The sequence below is a fragment of the Rhincodon typus genome, chromosome 5 (assembly GCF_021869965.1).
Source record: "Rhincodon typus isolate 14 chromosome 5, sRhiTyp1.1, whole genome shotgun sequence".
NCBI classification, from domain to species: domain Eukaryota; kingdom Metazoa; phylum Chordata; class Chondrichthyes; order Orectolobiformes; family Rhincodontidae; genus Rhincodon; species Rhincodon typus.
In genome coordinates, this window is record NC_063336.1 from 118,038,310 (window position 1) to 118,057,633 (window position 19,324).

Sequence of the window (19,324 nt, forward strand, 5' to 3'; positions counted from 1 at the left end):
TGCTCAGAATGTGAAGTGTTGTGCTTGATCTCTGCAGTAAGAACATTTCATAGATACTTGCGCAGTTGTAGTTTCAAGATTGAAACTGATCATAGCCAAGTCCCTAGTATCTGTTCTAGCTGCAGCTCAAATGTACCAAATGTAGAAATGGCTACTGATTCTGTATCAGTACAAAATATAATGTATGACATTAAATACAGATGAGAGAATAATCGTGATACTGAAGTGATGTCTGGATTACATTCATCCACAGAGTAGAGCCCAACGGGGACAACGTATTTTTCTTAATATCAGTGAGTTGCGAGTCACATTGGCAGATGACATTGGAAGAATAATTAAGTCATGGAGACCCATGTTGGCAAGGGTGTATCATGATATCACAAATGGGTGGCCAACTTCGATGTTGGATTTAGAAATCAGGCCATTTCCTATTCACAAAAATGAATTATGAGTTGATAAGGACTGTGCCACATGGAAAGACAGTTGTAATCACTGAGAAAATGCAGATCACAGTTTCTCTGTGACCTTCATTATCTAGACTTAGAATGGATTTGACAAACAGTCTATGGAGGCGGTATCTTTGGCAGCCACACTTCAATAGAAAATAGAAAACAGTGAAGCAGTGTAGTATCTGTAAAGCAGAAGAAACGAAACCATCATTGGTATGTTTTGTAGCTATGAAAATTGCTAGCAAGATATTGTGAGAGACTGCACATTCAGTTTTGCAGAATGAGAAGGACAACAGCAACTCTTTTTAATCAACAGCCATTCAAAGTGGATTGAGAGGTTTCTGATGAATCAAACAACAATAGGCAAAAACTAGATAGTTTGTGTAGTCTGTATGCTGTATACCTGTTCCCAGAAGAAAGTATGCCTGTTTGTTTGCACAATTCATGAGTGCAAACAATGTAAAGCATTGAATTCCAGTGTCATCTAAAGGAGCAGCAGAACACACAGTACACACTGTTAATGAGCTCTTGGTAAGCAAATGTAAGATACAAATCTGAAGAAATATCAATTATCAATAGATCACTGCCTGGTGAACTTTGTTTTCTTGAGAAACTTAGCAGGTCTCACAGCATCTGTAGAGAGAACAGCTGTGTTTTTCCAGCATTTTGTGTGTTTGTTTCAGATTTTCAGCATTCACACCAGATGTAACTGATGAAATGGGAAATTCAACAGTAGGTCAAGGTCAAAATCATTCTTGTTGGAGAAAACTCCTTGGACTTGGTTGAGGATGGTTCAAGGTTTTTCCATAAGTTCTATAGATCGGAGTTGGGAAAGGAGATATCCCATTAGGAACAGAAAACCAGTGACTATATTTGATTTGTGAATAAAGGAAAACATGGGAATGTTTGAAGAAATTGTGTGAAAATTGATCATATTTAACTTTTTCATTAAGTTAGCAGAAGTGTAACAGCGTCCTCTTGTGACCACTGCATGTATACAGGAACATAAAAAAGGATTAAACCAATCTTTCTTTGAGGAGAGATTTCATTGATTAGGATTTCATTCACTGGTATTTAGACGAATACCGAGGCCAAAAACTCATGGAACCCTCAGCCGAGCTGTCCCTGTCTGTGAAAGCTTTCTGAAGTCTCTGCCAATGCATGAGGTTGCAAGTAAGATCACATATAGATTCCTGATCAAGCTCTGCAAGGAACTAGTGAAATAGAAATTCAGCATAGCTATCACCTTGAGCATGTCTAACATGGAATCGCCACCATAATCCCTCGAGCAAAGGTCTGTCTGAATGAGTACCTTAAGCTCGGTGATAATTTGACAGAGAGGAGGAGATGCACTAACACTGCTACCAGCCATTTGCAGTAAGGTCAACTCTGTACAGAAACTTCAGGCTGGGCCTCGTGTTACTTCCTGCTGGTTCAATGCTTGTTTTGGTTTGGTCTCTTGTGGCAGCTGTAGAGTGGCCTTTTCTGGTTTCTCTGCATCATTGTCTGACTGAAATTCGCAGCCAACGACAAATCTACTGGATTTTGCATTATGGGATTAGTTCCATTCCCAGACCCCACAAAATGAGGCCACATTTTTACATTCCTGCTTCTCCAGGTTTCTGCTCCTGCATTGAGCCTGAGCTTATCCATCTGACTGCCAAAGTCAGGTTCCCAAGAGAGGCATCACCTCCACACATCTCAAGCCAGTCTCTTGGAACTTCAAGTTATTCAGAATGATCAGAACACAAAAATAGGCTCTGCAATGCAGATCCAATAGTGACACTAACCCAGTGCCAAGGTCTCAAACTCTGGAGCTGCATCCCTAAAATCATAATTTCAAATCTGTCACATTGACTATCTCCTACACAGCTCAGTGTCAAATGGTCTTTAATAACACTTGGAAATGTTTTGGAATATTTTATGACATGAACTTGTTGCTGTAGTCATTCATTAAGGTAAACTGTTTGTACATACTGGGTGGGTATAGCTCAAACTGATAGCTCATCCAAGCAATGGCCTAGTGGTGTTATCACTAGACTATTAATCCAGAGACCCAGGTAATGTTCTGGGGTGGTTGCGAATCCTGCCATGGCAAACAATGGAATTTGAAATCAGTAAAAATCTGGAATTAAGAGTCTAATGATGACCATAAATCCATTGTCAATTGTCAGGAAAAAACCCATCTAGTTCATTCATGTCCTTATAGGGAAGGAAACTGCTATCATAACCTGGTCAGGCCTACATGTGACTCCAGACCTACAGCAATGTGGTTGACTCTTGACTGCCCTCTGGGCAATTAGGGATGGGCAATAAATGCTGGCCTAGCCAGTGATGCCAAAATCCTGTGAATAATTTAAAAAAACCCTCTTTTCTTGCATCACTTTGCCGTATTCCATGTTATCCTTACTTATTCTCCCGGTCATATTGTTTCCTGGGGAGAATCCATACTTTGGAACCACATCTTTACAGCAAGTAGTTTATGCAGAATCCCTTTAATTCAGGATAAAGCTGATCAGTACCTGCACTCTGCTCCCTGTAAATTTTAGCACAATTACAGTGCTTTCCAAAAAGCCTCATCCTACGCTGTAAATCTTTCCATTTTTTTGTGAACACATAAAATCCTTTTCAAGCTCAAACGCAGCTGGAAGAAATCAGTCAGGCACTAGAGTCATAAAATCAAACAGCAGGGAAACAGACCTTTTTTGCTCAACTTGTCCATTCTGACCAAGTTTCCCAAACTAAACTAGTCTCACTTGCCTGTGTTTGGCCCACATCCCCCTAAACCTTTCCTATTCATGTACCTGTCTAAATGTCTTTTAAATGTTGTAATTGGACCTGCATCTATCACTTCCTCTGGCAGTACATTCCGCATACGAACCACCCTCTGTGTAGAAAAGCTCCCCCTCAGGCCCCTTTTACATCTTCCTCACTAATCTGGTGCTACAAGATTAGAAATTGCTGGAAAAACTCAGCAGGTCACACAACATCTGTGGAGAGAAAGCAAAGTTAACTTCAGGTCCAGTGACCCTTCTTCAGAACTTATTTGATGATCCCTTTAAATAGAGTGGCTAAGTGATCCTTCTTGCTGCTGAGGGTGTGTTCATCTCTTTTATTTCAGTGATGATGCTAATTTGAATGTTAAGCTCCAAAATGGGCAACACTGGCATCAAACCAAGGTTCAATGCTGATTGATATTGTAATCTACCCAATTCTTATTATATCTGCTCATTGTGTTGTTGAGCAGCATTGTCCCCTTTAAGCCATTCGAAGTGGATCACACTAAAATGTCACAATACATGTACTAGTAGTGTTGAAATTTAGGTCTGAGTATTTTTAGTGCCTGTATTGGCTCTGGATTAGGTGGTTGTAGAGAATTAGTAAAATATGCACTCATCCTCAATCTACACATTTTTTACTCTTCCGTCAGATGATCTTTCCTGAAAGAGGGAAGGCAGCTGACTTTATACAATTACTTCACCAGTGTACACCATCTGCAATATTAGCTTTTCATAAAGCTATAAGGTTCCCCATGAAAACCAGCAGAATGTAGTGGTGGCAATTGTTGGCCATGTTTTAGATAGTGGATTATTTGCAGTGAACATGAGTGAGGTTCAGAACCTATGCTTGGTTTTAAGGTCTTCTTCAGCTGTTTACTACAAACATACCTATGAGGCTAAACTGATATCACTGTGCTTTTGGAATTGAAAATGAAGAATAAAATTAAAGTCAGGTCCAAAGGTTAGGTACAAGACATTGACAATTTAGAATTGCTTAACTTTAGTGCACCAAGGGTTTATCCATCTCTAAAAGAAAGTTAATAGTTTCTAGTTTCTGCGCTGTCATTTCAGATTGTATTCACATTTCACCAGTTTTTTGTTAGAATACACTGTAGATTTAAAAATTCTTCACAGAAATAGGAAAAACCAATAAACGTGTTTCATCCTGTTAACCAATCACAATGTAAGTAGATTGCAAACAGAAGCACGGTGGGATCGAACAGTGAGTCTAAGGATATCTAAAGAAACTCTATGCTCACTGACGGAATACTCTTCTGAGTCTCACTGTGTCATGTTCAGCATGGGCCCCTCACCCTTCTTTCACCAACCTGTTCATACCAGGAAGGTTACCCCAGAAGTACCGGGCTCGATGGGCAGCAGAGACTTCCTTGGCATCAATCATCACAGGATTACACTGGCAGAAAAAGAGGAAAGGATGAGCATATTCATTTCACAAACCTGGATGATCTAATGTCACGAGTGAAATCTTCTCTCACCCCACTCCCCTACCCCAAATTCCAGACGACCTGTTTGAAAATTAAAAAAGGTCCTTTATCAATTTGTGTACCTGGCATAGACATTTCAGTGGGTAGTGCAAAACACGAAATCTGCCACGCTGTCCCCATAACTTTTGATTCATCAGACAACATTGCAGGGATTTATTACATAATGATACCCAGAGTAGGACAGTAAGGGACAGAGAATACAAACATTTTAAAAAAGTAAATAGAATTAGAGGGGAAAAATGAATAAAAGGCAAAATTAATGGCTTTTCATTGAAATGTGTGCAGCATCTGGAACAAAATTAATGAATTAACAGCACAAATAGAGGTTAATAGGCATGATCTTATAGCCATTATGGAGATCTGGTTAAGGGGAGATCAAAAGCTGGGAGCGAAATACGAAAGGCAGGAATGAAGGGTGGTGGGTAGCTTTGTCACTGTGAGATGGAATAAGTACCACGGCAACAAACTATCTTGGATCAGAAGATATTGAATCGATATGGGTGGAGATAAGAAATAACAAGGGAAGGTGACACTGGTGAGAGTAGTCTATAGGCCTCTAACAGTAGCTATTTTGTAGGATAGAATAAATTAGGACATAATGATGGCATGTAAAAAAGGAAGTACGTTAATCATAGCTAACTTTAATCTTCATGCAGATTTCAAAAATCAAACTGGCAGAGGTAGCCATGAGGAAGCATTCAGAGTGTCTATGGGACAGTTTACTAAAACAGTAATGTTGTGGATCCCACTAGGCATCAGGATATTTTATATCTGGCGATGGATAATGAGTTAGAATTAATTAATGATGTTGGAGTAAAAGATCCCCTAGGAAATAGGAAATAGTTACCTCAACTCGGTTCCAGAGTGAGCAACTTGAGTCAGATATTTAAATAAAGGTAACCACAAAGGAATGAGGCAGAGTTGGATGGAGTGAACTGAGAAATGCGTTTAGTAGAAAAGATGGTTGCTGAACAATCACAGACGTTTAAGAACATAGCACATGTCCAGAGCAAAGATATATCCCACTGAGGAAGGAGGATTCTAATAAGTGGATTAAACCATCCATGGTTAATCAAGGAAGGCAAGGATGGTATCAAACCGAAAGAAAAGAAAACATATAATGTAGCAAATGGTAAGCCAGAGTTCAAAAGTTTTAAAAGTCAACAAAAGATGATCAATAAAAAAGGAAATGGAAAACAAACTTTGAGGGTTAATTAGAAGTAATACAAAAAAAAGTAAGAGCTTCTTTAAATATGTAAATTGAAGAAAGAGACTGAAGTGAACATGGATCCCATACAGAATTATACTTGGGAAATAATAATGAAGAACCAATAAATTGAACCAGGAAAAAGGAGCTGAATAAATATTTTATGTCAGTCTTCACAATAGGAGACAACAATATTCTAAAAACAGTAAATATTCAAAGAGCAAAAGGTGGGGCTAGGAAATTAATTCAAGAGCCAATACAAGGGAAACTAATGGGGCTAAAGGGCGCCAAGTTCCCTGGATCTAGCAGGCTGCATTCTATGTTATTAGAGGAAATATCAAATAAGATTATGGATACATTGGTAAGAATTTTACAGGAATCCTTAGATTCTGGAAATATCCCAAAGGATTGGAAAGCTGCTAATGTAACACCTTTACTTAAAAAAGGAAGGAGACCAAAATAGGTAACTATAGGCCAGTTAGCTTAATGTCTGTTGTTGGGAAAATGTTAGAATATTATAAAGGATGTAAAAGCAGAGCATTTAGCAGTATTTTAATCAATAATCATGCAAGGTCAGCATGGCATCAAGAAAGGGAAGTCATATCTGACAAATTTATTAGAAATATTTGAGGGGGGTAACAAGCAAGGTGGATAAAGAGGAACTAGTAGATATAAAATACTTAATTTCCAAAAGTCATTCCATCAGGTACTGCACTATTTAATAAAAGTCTACCTTGTTGGGGTAATATATTAGCATGGATAGACGATTGGGTAACTAATAAAAAACAAAAAGTAGAGAAGATGGCAGTTTTAGAATAGGAACCTTTAACTATTGAAGTACCACAGGGATTAGTGGGGCCACTATTGGTTGAGGGCAGTGAATGTATAATGGTTAGGTTTGTAGATGACACAAGATATGTAGGAAGGCAAGTATTGAGGATGACAAAGAGTCTACAGAGGGATGTAGACAGGTTAGGCAAAAGTTTGGAATATAATATCCATAGAGCAAGGGACTGTAGTCGTTCAATACCAGTCATAACTAGGCTGGCTGTTCAGAGACGCATAGATAAGGTAGACAGGAAGAAACTTCTCCCCTTAGTGAATGGATCAGTGACTGGGAGCGTAGATTTAAGGGAAGGGTCAGGAGGTTGAGGGGATGTTAAAGATTTATTCACCCAGAGGGTACTGCGAATCAGGCACTCACTGTCTGTAAGGGTGCAGGGGCAGAAAACCTCAGAACATTTAACAGTATTTAAATGTGCACTTGCAACGGCAAAGCCGTGCACGAATTAGACTAGAATACTATGAACAGGTTTGGTCTTCTTTTTACCGGCATTAGAGGCCGTCTGGAGAAAGTCCAGTAAGATAATCTAGGTATAGAGGGATTTTCCTATGAGGAGAGGCTGAGTGGGTTGGGCCTGTTCTCATTTGAGTTGAGTCAGGGTTTGATATGCTGCAGGTGAGGGTGAGCTATGGTTGTCAGTGAGTGAGCTGAGTTGTGGGTCAATTTTGCAGTTACTCAGGAGATAGATTGCTTTTAATAGTGTAATACTTCCTGAGTAACTACTTATTTAACTCCAGAGAAACACCACAAATTTTCCGATTTAAATGGATACTTTCAGAGGGTTCCAAGCGTTGGGGGGTTGCACAGCAGAATTTTCAATTTCCTCGGCAATCCCTTCATGGAATCCTTCAACTCTTAACTACACTGGAAAACAATTATCTGGCCACTGGAAAATCTGGGCTTATATGTAGCAGATTTCAGAAAGTGCTTCTCAATAGAGAGAACATTATTTACTACCAGAAAGCAGCCAGTCCATTGTAGCAAAATAAATGTTTAATGAAGAATTATCAGACCCATCACACTGCATTGTTCACTTTGGATACCTTGTTGCTTGAATGTAACATAAAACTTTCAAAATTCAGGTAAAATTGAAACTTTACAAATTGGAGATTTGGGTAATTTTTTGAGAGTTCCAATATGATGAAAGCTTGCCAAACTGATGGCACTTGTAACATTGCATCATTAGTTGACAGAATTCAAAAAGTAGTAAGAGGCACGAATCCATCTAATTAGACACATTCTCAGAGTTTTTTCTGTGTCCAGAAGTTATTAATGTAATTGCTGCTTTTTTCCCCCTTCCGATGGACATTTCTGATTTCATAAAGGGACTGACCTTGTTCCTCACACACATCATTTCTACTTCCACAGAGGTCATAGTAATAGTGCACACTTCAATTCTGATCGAAATAGAATGCAAGCAATGGAATGAGTTCTTGATATTTTGGACAAATTATACTTCAAAATAATGTGATTCCCCCCAGTTGCATTGAAGCAAAACTCTAAAGATCTGCATACTTTCTGCAGCGGCTTTATCTCTTTCTAATGCCTTTCTGTAGCATCCACAAGACATCTACTGAGAGACTGAATAGCTTGAACACTTCCTGAAGTCTGCTAATACAACATCATAGATGCTGAAAAAATATACCAAGTATTTATCTTAACTGGTATGCAATATAATTCAGATTCGGTTGCAGCAAAGATGAAAGATACGAAGTATAAGTATAAGAAATTGACATTTGGACAAATTCTGGTTTCATGAATTACATGTCTTTTTCAGGACTTTGGGGATAGTGTTTAAGAAAATTGCTTTTTCTATTTAAAGTTCTTTGTTTGAAGAAACTCACCTCCAGAAAGCGGGAGATATCTCTCTTATCACTAACTCCCATTGCCACCACGTTTTCAAACAACCAGAAGAATGGCCTGTTGTCTCCTTCTTTAGGCCTTGTTTCATGGAGAAGACGGTAGAACTCAAAAAACAGGCGGCCTGTGCCCTCTGTGAAGTAAACAGGGTATAACACACAGTGAAAAATGTCCTTGGCTGTAAAACTTTAAGAACTGAAAAACTGGCATGGTAGCAGCTGACACGATTAACTCATGTCCATTGTCCCAGTGTCGACAAGCACAAACATCTGCGCTCTGTATGTGACAACCGACAACACCTTCCGGCCACGAATCATTTTAACTCCCCCTCCCACTCCTTGGGTGACATGTCCATCCTGGGCCTCCAGCAGTGCCGCAATGACACCACACGCGAACTGGAGGAGCAGCACCTCACATTCTACCTCGGGACCCTACAGCCTGATGGCCTAAACATGGAATTCACCAGTTTTAAAATCTCTCCACCCCCAGCCTCATCCCATGACCAATAGTCCCACTCATCCCTGCCTCCTTGACCTGACACAACCTGTCCATCTTCTCTCCCACCTATCCATCCCACTGACCAATCCCCACCACTCCCCACCTGCACTCACCTATCGCCATCCCACCTACCTTCCCCAGCCCCATCCCTCCTCTCTCTATTTATTTCTGAGCTCCCTTCCCCCTCCCCATTTCTGAAGAAGGGTCCTGACCTGAAACATCAACTTTCTTGCTTCTCTGACGCTGCCTGGCCTGCTGTGTTCCTCCAGGTCTACACTGTATTGTCTCTGACTCTAGCATCTGCAGTGCTTGCTATCTCACAAACATTGTGCTGCTTTTTTATTTTTATGTTATTTTGCCTGCAGCCAGAATTAACTAAGCTACTGAATGTCTACACACCTGAGCAGAGTGTGCAAAATCGAGAAGCACGGGCAGTATTTAAAGCTATCTATCCTACACTACTTGAAGGAGATTTGCACAGAGACTGAAGCAGGTGCTGGAATAGGTTGCAGACGGTTGTTGAGAGCTAAAACACTGGCAGCACAATATGACAGTGAGCAGACCCAAGGCAGTAGCAGCTAATTGTAAGGGGCTCTAAACCTAATGTTAGCATATTCTTAAAACAGTGGAGACAACAGTGGTCACCAACACTGAAGTAAGAATGAGTGTCTTCCTCTTCTTCCCTACACAACTACCGTATGCTTCTGACTCCTTTCTGACACCCAAGAACTGCAAACTCCCCAGGAGCTGGTGGAAGAGGAGGAGATAGGAGTTCCGGGGAGACACTGAGGAAGAAGAAATAATCTACTGAGACTTACAGCCACCAGCTCTGATACTGACACAGCACACACTTCAGACAATAACAGACATATGGGACAAACACATGAACAGACATTGGGCAAGAAAGTCTTGCAGCCATAGCAGCAGACTAGAGTGACACCGGTGCCATGTTGCTGGAGGATAAGTTTTCACATGAGTTCTGCTGCACCACTGGGATGTATGGAAGATTCAACTCCAATTTAGCACAGGCTGTGTGCACAGCTTAAAAGCTGAGGAGGTGCTGAACAAATCCATTAGCATCTAAACACAGAGTGTCTGGTGGCCAATATCACAGCTTCCATTGCAGTGAAAACAGCATTTACCCCATACGCCAGTACAGTGAAAGCTCAGACTGAAGTCAGGAAAGGTAAGACTGCTGTCATCACAGCTTCACATACTAGTGTGCATAGAGGCTTGCAGGCTGTGTATCACACCAGTCCAGTAATCTGTCTTACAACACAAGTAGATTTTTGAGGCACTGTGTTGGCAGAGTGACACAGACACTGTGGACACTCTCTAAGAGGCCTTCCATCCCTGCTACTCTGCACTTACTGATGACCATCAACCAGCAATCTGCAGCTACTGATGTGGCAGTATGTAGTGGCATCAGGTCAGGCAAAGGCACATTGAAAACAGCAACAAAGTGAGTGTACAAGGGTGACTGGTTGAATATTGAATAGTTTGTTTGCTACAGTTGGTTTGGCATGTTTGTTTTATATTGACCTTTATCTCAGTATTGTTACCAAGAGAGTACTGTGATGGTCAATAACAGAGCAAAGGTGAAGAGAGAATTGGGATTTGCAATCATCGGTACCACAGTTAGATGAGCTGATTTTGGGTAGCCTAGCTAGACAGGGATGGTATTTGTTGTCCCCTCCCTTCTTGTTCCTGCAGCTTTGCAGTCGTGTGGGAAATACATGATGGTGAGAACGTGCAGGATTTGGCAGAACAGAACAAATTGTGACATGCAACAAATTTACCGAGTATACGTCCAAGTCCAGGGAGCAGAATAGTTGTTCAGACACTCTAAGTCGTCTGTTCCAAGACTTTCTGTGTGACTCCATGTGTTCTGTTATTGGCATGCTGCCCGTGTAACTGGGTTGTACACCATAGTCAAAAGCCATGTGGTTAGTAGTGGATAGACCTTGTCGCCCTGTAGCAACCCTCTGGCTTATTATGGGTTCAAATGCAGATGGAACAATGGATTGCTACACAACAAATACATTATTTACAGCAACCAGGTAACTGGGCACTGACCTGCTCAATTTGCTGAGTATAATCAGACATCAGCTGGACATTGAGGGATTGGAATCGCTTTCCATTGCTGTCTATCTGAGCTGACACACTCTAATCACAAAGGAACTTGTGTCAGTGATTGGCATCCAGCACCATGGGGAATCCTGTAATCTTCATAAAGCAACATCCTCCATCTGCCTTTTACTAGCAAGAGACAATTAAATTGAAGCAGCACTTGAATAGAGAGCTGCTGAGACATTGCTTACTGCAACAGAGAACACCAAACTGTAAGATGCTGCAAATATTTCCTGATCCAACCTGGAAGGAGCCAGATACATTAGGATTCAAGGCCACAGTCACCTTCCTCACCCTCCTTGACCTCTCTCATAAATAGTAAGAGTGGTGATTCTATCCTGTGGCTGAACACAGGCTCAGCTGTATGACAGGATCAGTTGGAGCGTTCAGGTAAAAGTGGGTTCAGTCAAATCAAATCAGTGGTACACACTGATGTTAGTGCTTCTAGCGCATGCTCCATGTGTGCTAACACCTTCTTCACCTAAAGTGTGTGCAGATACTATTTTGGACTCAAAATGGCACCGGTATGCTGAATTTACAGATGCAGCACTGCCAAATTCTGCAGCCCTTAATTTAACAGTTACTTGTTTCAAGTAGCCACAATTTCTCAGTAAAATTACATCAGCCACAGACAGCAGTATGAAGAACAAGGCAATCTGTTATGATGAAGGACGACAAGGACAAGATTGGATTGGTGCGTATCGGCAGCTGAATCAGTTGCACGTGCACCCACATCTATTGTAATAGTGGTGGATCTCCAGAAATTCAAGTAATCCACTCTAGATATGTAATTCTATGAATGTGATACGTAAAAAAGACGCTGTTCCTCACATTTTTGCAGCCGTTCAGTGTGAAAGGGCACTGACTATGTGGATAGAAATGGTGAGCAGAGATATAGGAAAAAGCAGGAGATTGGCACAAGGTAATAAAACTGGTGCAGGCACAATGGGCATTGCTAGATTTGTTTGCTGGAGGTCACCTGCCTGGGTTTTATGACTGCCAGGGAGCTAGTTTGTGTTTGAACAAAGTTTCACATGCCAGTTGAAGGTTTGTCTTGTTTGTTTTCAGATGAGGAAAAGATTGCTTAGATTATTTCCCTGTCTTTCTGAAATACCTTTTTTTATTGAGAATCCAGTGTGAAACCCAATTGTCCTAATGAGGTGCATTTGGAAGACCTCGCAATACCGGGCTTCTTGAAGAAGCTGCATCTGCCAAAGTATGAGAGATGACGGCACCTGTCTAGTGGCCTATGCGTGCCAGAATGTCAGATTAACAGCTATTTGAGTTGTTCCCATATTAGCCTTTATTCTTTCAAGAACTCGCCGTTATTCACCAGAAGTCATTTTTTTTGCTCAAAATGAATCTCTGCAGTTTTCTTTCTTTTATCTGGTATGTGTATGTGGATTATTGCCTTGGATAACTATAGAGGGGTAAACATTTACGCTTTCATTTTTAAAAATTGTAATTTAAGCTTTGCATCTTTGTTACAAAGTTATGATAGAACAAAAGTCAATTTTGTGTTATTAAAGAAATCTGGTTATTGGATCTTTTTATTCTAAATCTGATATAGCGAAAGCATACAATTGGCTATATCAGGAACTGGATTAAACAATAACATTGATGTAACCTGTGGAATACTGGCATTGGAGGTACAGAGCACAAAACTCACCTTGGTCATTACCTTTCCATGTATCAGGTTCTTTGAAGTTTGAGCTGAAGATATTTGCAATGTCGACTATAATTACTTTGTAAAGGAATTCACTGACACCATCCAGAAAGAGCAGCAAGGGCAATGAATATGTAGTTTCACAAGATTTACAGGCTTTCGATGTGCAGGGTGACATTGAATGCAGACACCATGTGTAATCTTTCTAATATACCAGAACTGAAATTATTCCAATCTAGTCGGTGTGCATATTCCAACAAATCAAACAGTCCAGTGCCATACACCTTGGCAGCGATCATGATGTCTTCATTCTGAGGCACTGTACCAACTACAATAGCCAGTGTGGAAATCCAGAAGGAAGCCTTGCGTCAGATTGCATACATACAATTAAAGTCAAGCTGCTTGTCAAAGTGTGGTAGAGCAGGCCACTGGGATACAGAACAACAAGGGATATTCTGGCTGGATCACTTTATTATGGCAGCATCTAGGCTGGTAGGAGGCTGCTGACCTTCAGGAGCAGAGACAGCAGATGGATACCGAGGATGACCTTGAACAGCAGTTAGGTCTGGAAGGCTGGACTCAGCCATTATTGTTTCAGGCTCGGTGGGCAGGCAACCTTTTAATTGGTGCCAGCCTCTCAATATTGGGCCCAGTGATGATACCAACAGATACCCAGTGTGTTCAACACTGGCTGTAAGCTGCAATTATGGTAAACAGCAGGCAGCTTGAACTTGGCAATTGGACTGCATTGGAAGCAAAGTGCATAATTGCTTGCCCCATTGCAATCTCCATGCCCACTTTTTTCAGGGCTATTGAATTTACCTTCCAAGTAGGAAACATCAGTAATTCTAGGTGATATACATTATCAGCAGTTTATTTTAACTAAAGCATCTGATTTTTCACTGTGCTTACTGAAATAATATCTACTCCAATAGATATCCTGGTCCACTCCTCCTCCACTTCTAACATACTCCCACATCACATTTGTCAGCAAACGCAGATGGTGTAACACTTGCCTGTTTACTTCCTCCCTCCTCACCACCCAAGGCCTCAGGCACACCTTCCAGGTGAAGCAGCGATCTACTTGCAGTTCACTCAGTTGAGGCTATAGTATTATAGTCTACTGCTCACAATGTGGTCTCCCTCTACACTGGGGAGAAGAAACGCAGATTGCTCAAGCGCTTTGTGGAACACCTACATTCTATCCACAAAAGTGACACCGAACTTACAGTTGCCTGGCCAACATCTGTCTTGGGCTTGCTACAGTGCTCAAGTGAATGTCAGTGTAAGCTAGAAGAACGGCACCTCATTTTCCACTTGGGGATCATGCAGCCTTCAGGACTCAATACTGGCTTTAATAATTAGAGCCTGAACACTTTCATGTCCTTTACTGAGCCCCACACCCCAGGCCCTGTTGTGATAATGGGCTGCTTTCAGCACAACCTACCCATTTTCACTTACGTATGGTTCCCATTATCAGCTTTTCTCCTTACGTGGCTTACTATAAACCATCCCTTTATCTGCTGACCTGTCGTTTTATTTCCTCTCTCTCTCTCTGGGTTCCATCTCCACCTATGCACTCACTCCTTTTACACCCCCAGCCCCTGACTTCAGCATACATACACCTTTCTCCTAGCTGCTATCAGTTCTGAAAAAGCGTCACTGGACTTGAAACGTTAACTCTGTTTTCTCTCCATTGATGCTGCCGGACCTGCTGAGTTTCTCCAGCAATTTCTGGATTTGTTACAGCAATAAAGCAATTGTCTGCCACCTGGAGTGGCTTGAAATGAAACTGGTGGCACATTTGCTTGAACCACTGCATGCTCATCTCTGGGACTGGATAAAAATCTTAAACCAACTGACAGGATCAAAGTCTCTTTTAGTAGGTTTAGGTACTCAAACTATAAAAGTAAAGAATGACTCTCATTATTCCCCGGAAATACAACCTAATTGTGCCAGCACAAAAATGTCTGGATCAAAAAGCTAAACATCAAGCAAAATGAAGAAAATGATGCAGTGCCTGGAAAGCAGCTAATACAATACCAATGAGTTGAAACAGTTGGGTGAAGAATATGATTGACAAATGGGAATAGTAACAATTATACAAGTTGCTCACCATAAAGTCCTTTCCTGGCAGGATTCACTATGGACAAATCATTGCAGGGGCTTCCACCAATCACCAGGTCAAATGGTCCCCATTCTAGTAGCTGAAGGAAAAATATAATTTTAGCACAACTTCAAGACACAGTTACTGAGTGGTCACTTAAGTACCACAGCTAAATGTCAGTTTAATTTATAATGGCAGAGTAAATTATTGTACTAACACATGAATCATTTTCTGGTCTCTGATGTTCTGAGTGTCTGTCACAGATTAACAGTTCTTTTGGTTCAAACAAGAAGTATGCTCATGTGACAGGCTGTGAAGCAACTGGACTTGTTAGCATCCTTTGTTTTGGCTCCATGAGTGCCCTTAGAATTTCCAAATGGGGTTCACGGTGGTGTATACACGATTGTGGGATGTCACATTGATGCACGAGTTAAAGCACAAACAGTGAATATGACTGCTGAAAGTACATGGAGCTTGCAAATCATGAGATTAATCAGTGAGCAGCACTGTCTAAAATCAGTATTCCACTTCAGTTCAAGGCTAAAACCATACATCGTAGAATTCCTACAGTGTAGAAGCAGGCCATTCGGCCTGTCGAGTCCACATCAACCTTCCGAAGAGCATCCCACCCAGATCCAGCCTCTACCCTATCCCTGCATTTTCTAACCTAGACACTATGGGCAATTTAGCATGGCCAATCCACCTCATGTGCACATCTTCGGACCGGAAACCAGAGCACCCAGAAGAAACACACACAGACATGGGGAGAATGTGCAAACTCCACACACAGTCCCGTGAGGTTGGAATTGAACCCGGGTCCCTGGCGCTGTGAGACAGCAGTGCTAACCAGTGAGCCACTGTGCTCATTTGGAAGCACCACACATTGACTCTGCCCTGAACCAGAACCAAACTGAAAATCCCTCTCTTACTATCCAGCTGCAGTGTGACTGTAGGAAATGAATTATGCAGGTCAACGCCTGGTATACTGACCACAGTTATGATTCATTCAGTCATCACCATTCTGAAATTGAGCCAACATGGCAAACCAAAAGGTGCCAACCGAGGGACAAAAGATTGTCCACTGATGATACACTTGATGACTCTGGTGTGTAATTAGCACGCATTTGGTCAGCGCACACTTTATCCAGTCACATGGCCATATAAAATATGAAAGAGAGGACCAGCAAAGCTCTAATGCAACAGCTCTGCTCCCTGCACTGCTCCTGACAAGCTCTGTTATCATCTGCTGCTTGGTTCTCTGATGATACCATGGCTTGCAGAGGTAAATTTTTTCCTTGTTTTTGTGAAGAGAGGTTGAGACAGAGGTTTGAGTGGTCTACTTCAAACCAATGAAGTTAACAGCTTGTGAGGGAACTAAAACAAAGTTGCTGGAAAAGCTCAGCAGGTCTGGCAGCATCTGTGAAGGAAAAAACAGAGTTAACGTTTTGGGTCTGGTGACCCCTCCTCAGAACTGTAAGGGCTTGGGTTTATTTTAAAAATTGGAACAGACAGACTGGGTGGGGTCAACCTCCCACAGAACCAGAACTTTAGTTTTAGTTTTAGTTTTCTGCAGTTGCTGGGGTCTTGAAACTGGATATGGAAGCTCTTTCTTCCTCTCTCTGATACAGCTAAAAGCTGGGGTTCTCTTCCTGCTGCAAGTATTACATGTGAGACAATTTATTTTACTGAATTTGTCTTTGCCAAGGGTGCGATTATGGGATTTATGATATTGAAACAGTTAATGAGTAGTTTGTTATTTTGTTAAGTATTTCAATAGTTACAGTTAAACCAATTATTTTCCTTTCTTTATTTTGTTTGTATTTTAACTATAGTATATGAATAAAGTGCATTTTGCTTTAATCTGATTGTCCAGACGTTAACTTTTTCTCATTTTAAAGGCAATTGTCAGGCATTGACTTCCATATGCAATTTAATTGGTTAAACTATCTCCTTGACATGTTTTGAAGGGGTTTGGTCTGGTCCATAACAACAGTGCACAACCTTATTACCGTGAAGGGACAATCTTTGCCAACAACCACTTTAGTGAGCAGTACAGCCTAAGGAGGAAGATGAAGGCAAGAGACAATCCAGAGAGCTCCATTTTGCCTGGGCTCTCCTTAAAGAACTCATCCAAGTTGAAAACAGTTAATTGCAATTCCAATTCCCCATTCAGTGAGTTCCACACCATACCCACACTTCTCTATCAGTGACCATCATAGCACCTGCTTGGCCACAAGCTAAAAACAAAAGCCAACACAAAATACATATTTCAAATTTATAAAGCAAAACATGACATACTGCATACAAACTGCAACTTATCAGTCTTGTGCATTCCCAAGCGCCCGTCCTTCCAAGTTCCTTTATCTGCGCGATTATTTCTACACAGCCATACTTCAGTGGTTGCTGTATGACTGATGGAAGGCTGCTGAGTTTTAGTGCAGACGGTCATTGAAGTCGATCTCACACAGCTTCAGGCCTAGAAAGCCCTACTGTGGCCTGCACCATTTTGGTTTGGATGGTAACTATTCGGCTGGCTGACTGACAGGCAATACCTGTCATGATAGCAACAATTTGAACTGGCATAGCAGCAAGCTGTGCTTATATGCCTTTAACCTCAGCTTCCAGTATAGCACTCCACTGTCAGTGACTGCTGCTTCTGCTGTAATGGAAGCTGTGAGATTTTCTATCAGATGCTGCACCATAGTTGGATCAACAAGTGTGTGAACAGAGATGGTCAAAACGTGAACGCTGAAAAAGACAGACTCCAAGATCTCTGTGCCAAACTGGTACTGGACTCTTCCCGTTTCCCTGATATTGACAGCAAGCTATGTGGTCAGTTTCCTGATGCATCAAGTATTTTGTCACCCATCAAAGTTCTTCTCTAGACTGCCCAAAACTGCTCATGTGAGTCCTCTCAGCAGAACCTAGGTGCAACTGCCACACCTGTTTAGCAATTTCCTTACACCCTCCCCTGGCTGCAGGACACAGGCACCTGATGACTCACTAAGTACAGATCTTATCTCAAATCTATCCTCCGAGATGCACAGTGTCAGATGATGCCTGCAAGTGTGAAATTAAATGACAATTCTATGCCTTCGTCAATCTTTTGCTGGTGTTTTCCCACTGCCTGGTTAGGACGCATCTCTTGCAAATCAGAAAGGAAAAATGTATAAGGACCGGACAATGGTGGAGAACAGGGGGAAAGCAAGCAATGCATCTACAACCTGAAAATCTGTAGAGGTTGCAGGATGAAAGGGAAGTAGGATTAGTAAGGCTGCTTACATCTTCCAGCACTTCAGACCTGTCACTGGCCAAGACCTCAGGAATTGTTATTCCAATAATGACCAGCATCATTCCTCCATATGGGTTACGGCATACAGGCCCACTTATTACCCTCCAGTGTGTCCTACCATGTCCTGCCAGATGGAGGAAAAAGTGCTACTGAATATGATGCAATCTGATATTGTCATCATGGTTGAATAGTTTACAGTGTGGGCAGCCTGTGAAATGTGGTATGAGGTTTGCAGCATTGAAGAGTGAAGCAAACTATATATCTGTAGGTATGTGTACTTATGACAGTGTGTTGGCAGGTTAATGGAGCTGTGGTGATTTGAAGTGTCTGAGATTAGTGGTACAGTTAGTAATGTATAATATGAAAATACATTCTCTGACTTGACCACTTGTGTGAAGTCCTTGGACTCCTCCTGTCCAGTTCCTTGGGCTTGACTCCTGCCAATAACTACCCTGGCTACTGGATCCCACTACCTTTCAACTTTGTGTTTCAACTGCTGCCTTCTCTCCTGTGGATGAAAGGAATGTCACTTTTCATCCCAACCACCTACGCTGTATCAGAAAATTTTGGAGCGTGTTCTTTTTTTGTCCACAGATCAGATCGGTCAGCACCTGCTCCAACCACAACACAGCTCCCCGTTTTTTTAAACCAGATGCAGGCTAGCTTTAGGTGCTGCTAATCACTTATGATATTGCAAAGGCTGCTGCACCAACAGGATACATTGTTAGTGCTGGTGGACACAGAGATCATTCAAATAGGCAGGTACATAGAAATGCTTGAAACTTCCACTGTCATCATTTGGCACGGTTAAGTGCATATCATGACCTCAAAGTCTAATCTCTGGGGCTACCAATGTCACCCACGGTTTGCCTTGGAACAATTGGACATACCTTCAGAACTAAGATTCACTAGATTCTGCAAATTTGAGCATTTCCATCAGCAGATAGGGGTAGAAAGGGAACATTGGTAGAAATGGTTAAAGGAAC

At 41.5% G+C, this 19,324-nt stretch overlaps 1 protein-coding gene across 7 annotated transcripts in view; it reads right to left on the reverse strand.

The window, feature by feature from the left end:
- dnmt3ab (DNA (cytosine-5-)-methyltransferase 3 alpha b) overlaps positions 1 to 19,324 on the reverse strand; it is a 115,960-nt gene that overhangs the window by 43,237 nt on the left and 53,399 nt on the right. For 5 of the 7 annotated variants that reach the window (XR_007262078.1, XM_048596634.1, XM_048596633.1 and 2 more), the window contains 3 exons: positions 15,056 to 15,146; positions 8,630 to 8,778; positions 4,558 to 4,643 (listed from right to left, as the gene is read on the reverse strand). Coding sequence is in view for 6 of the 7 variants with exons in the window: in XM_048596634.1 (XP_048452591.1) it covers positions 4,558 to 4,643; positions 8,630 to 8,778; positions 15,056 to 15,146 (326 nt within the window). In the remaining variant the exon portion in view is untranslated. The remainder of the gene's footprint in view (positions 1 to 4,557; positions 4,644 to 8,629; positions 8,779 to 15,055; positions 15,147 to 19,324) is intronic. The other 2 variants (XM_048596637.1, XM_048596635.1) reach the window with 1 other exon arrangement.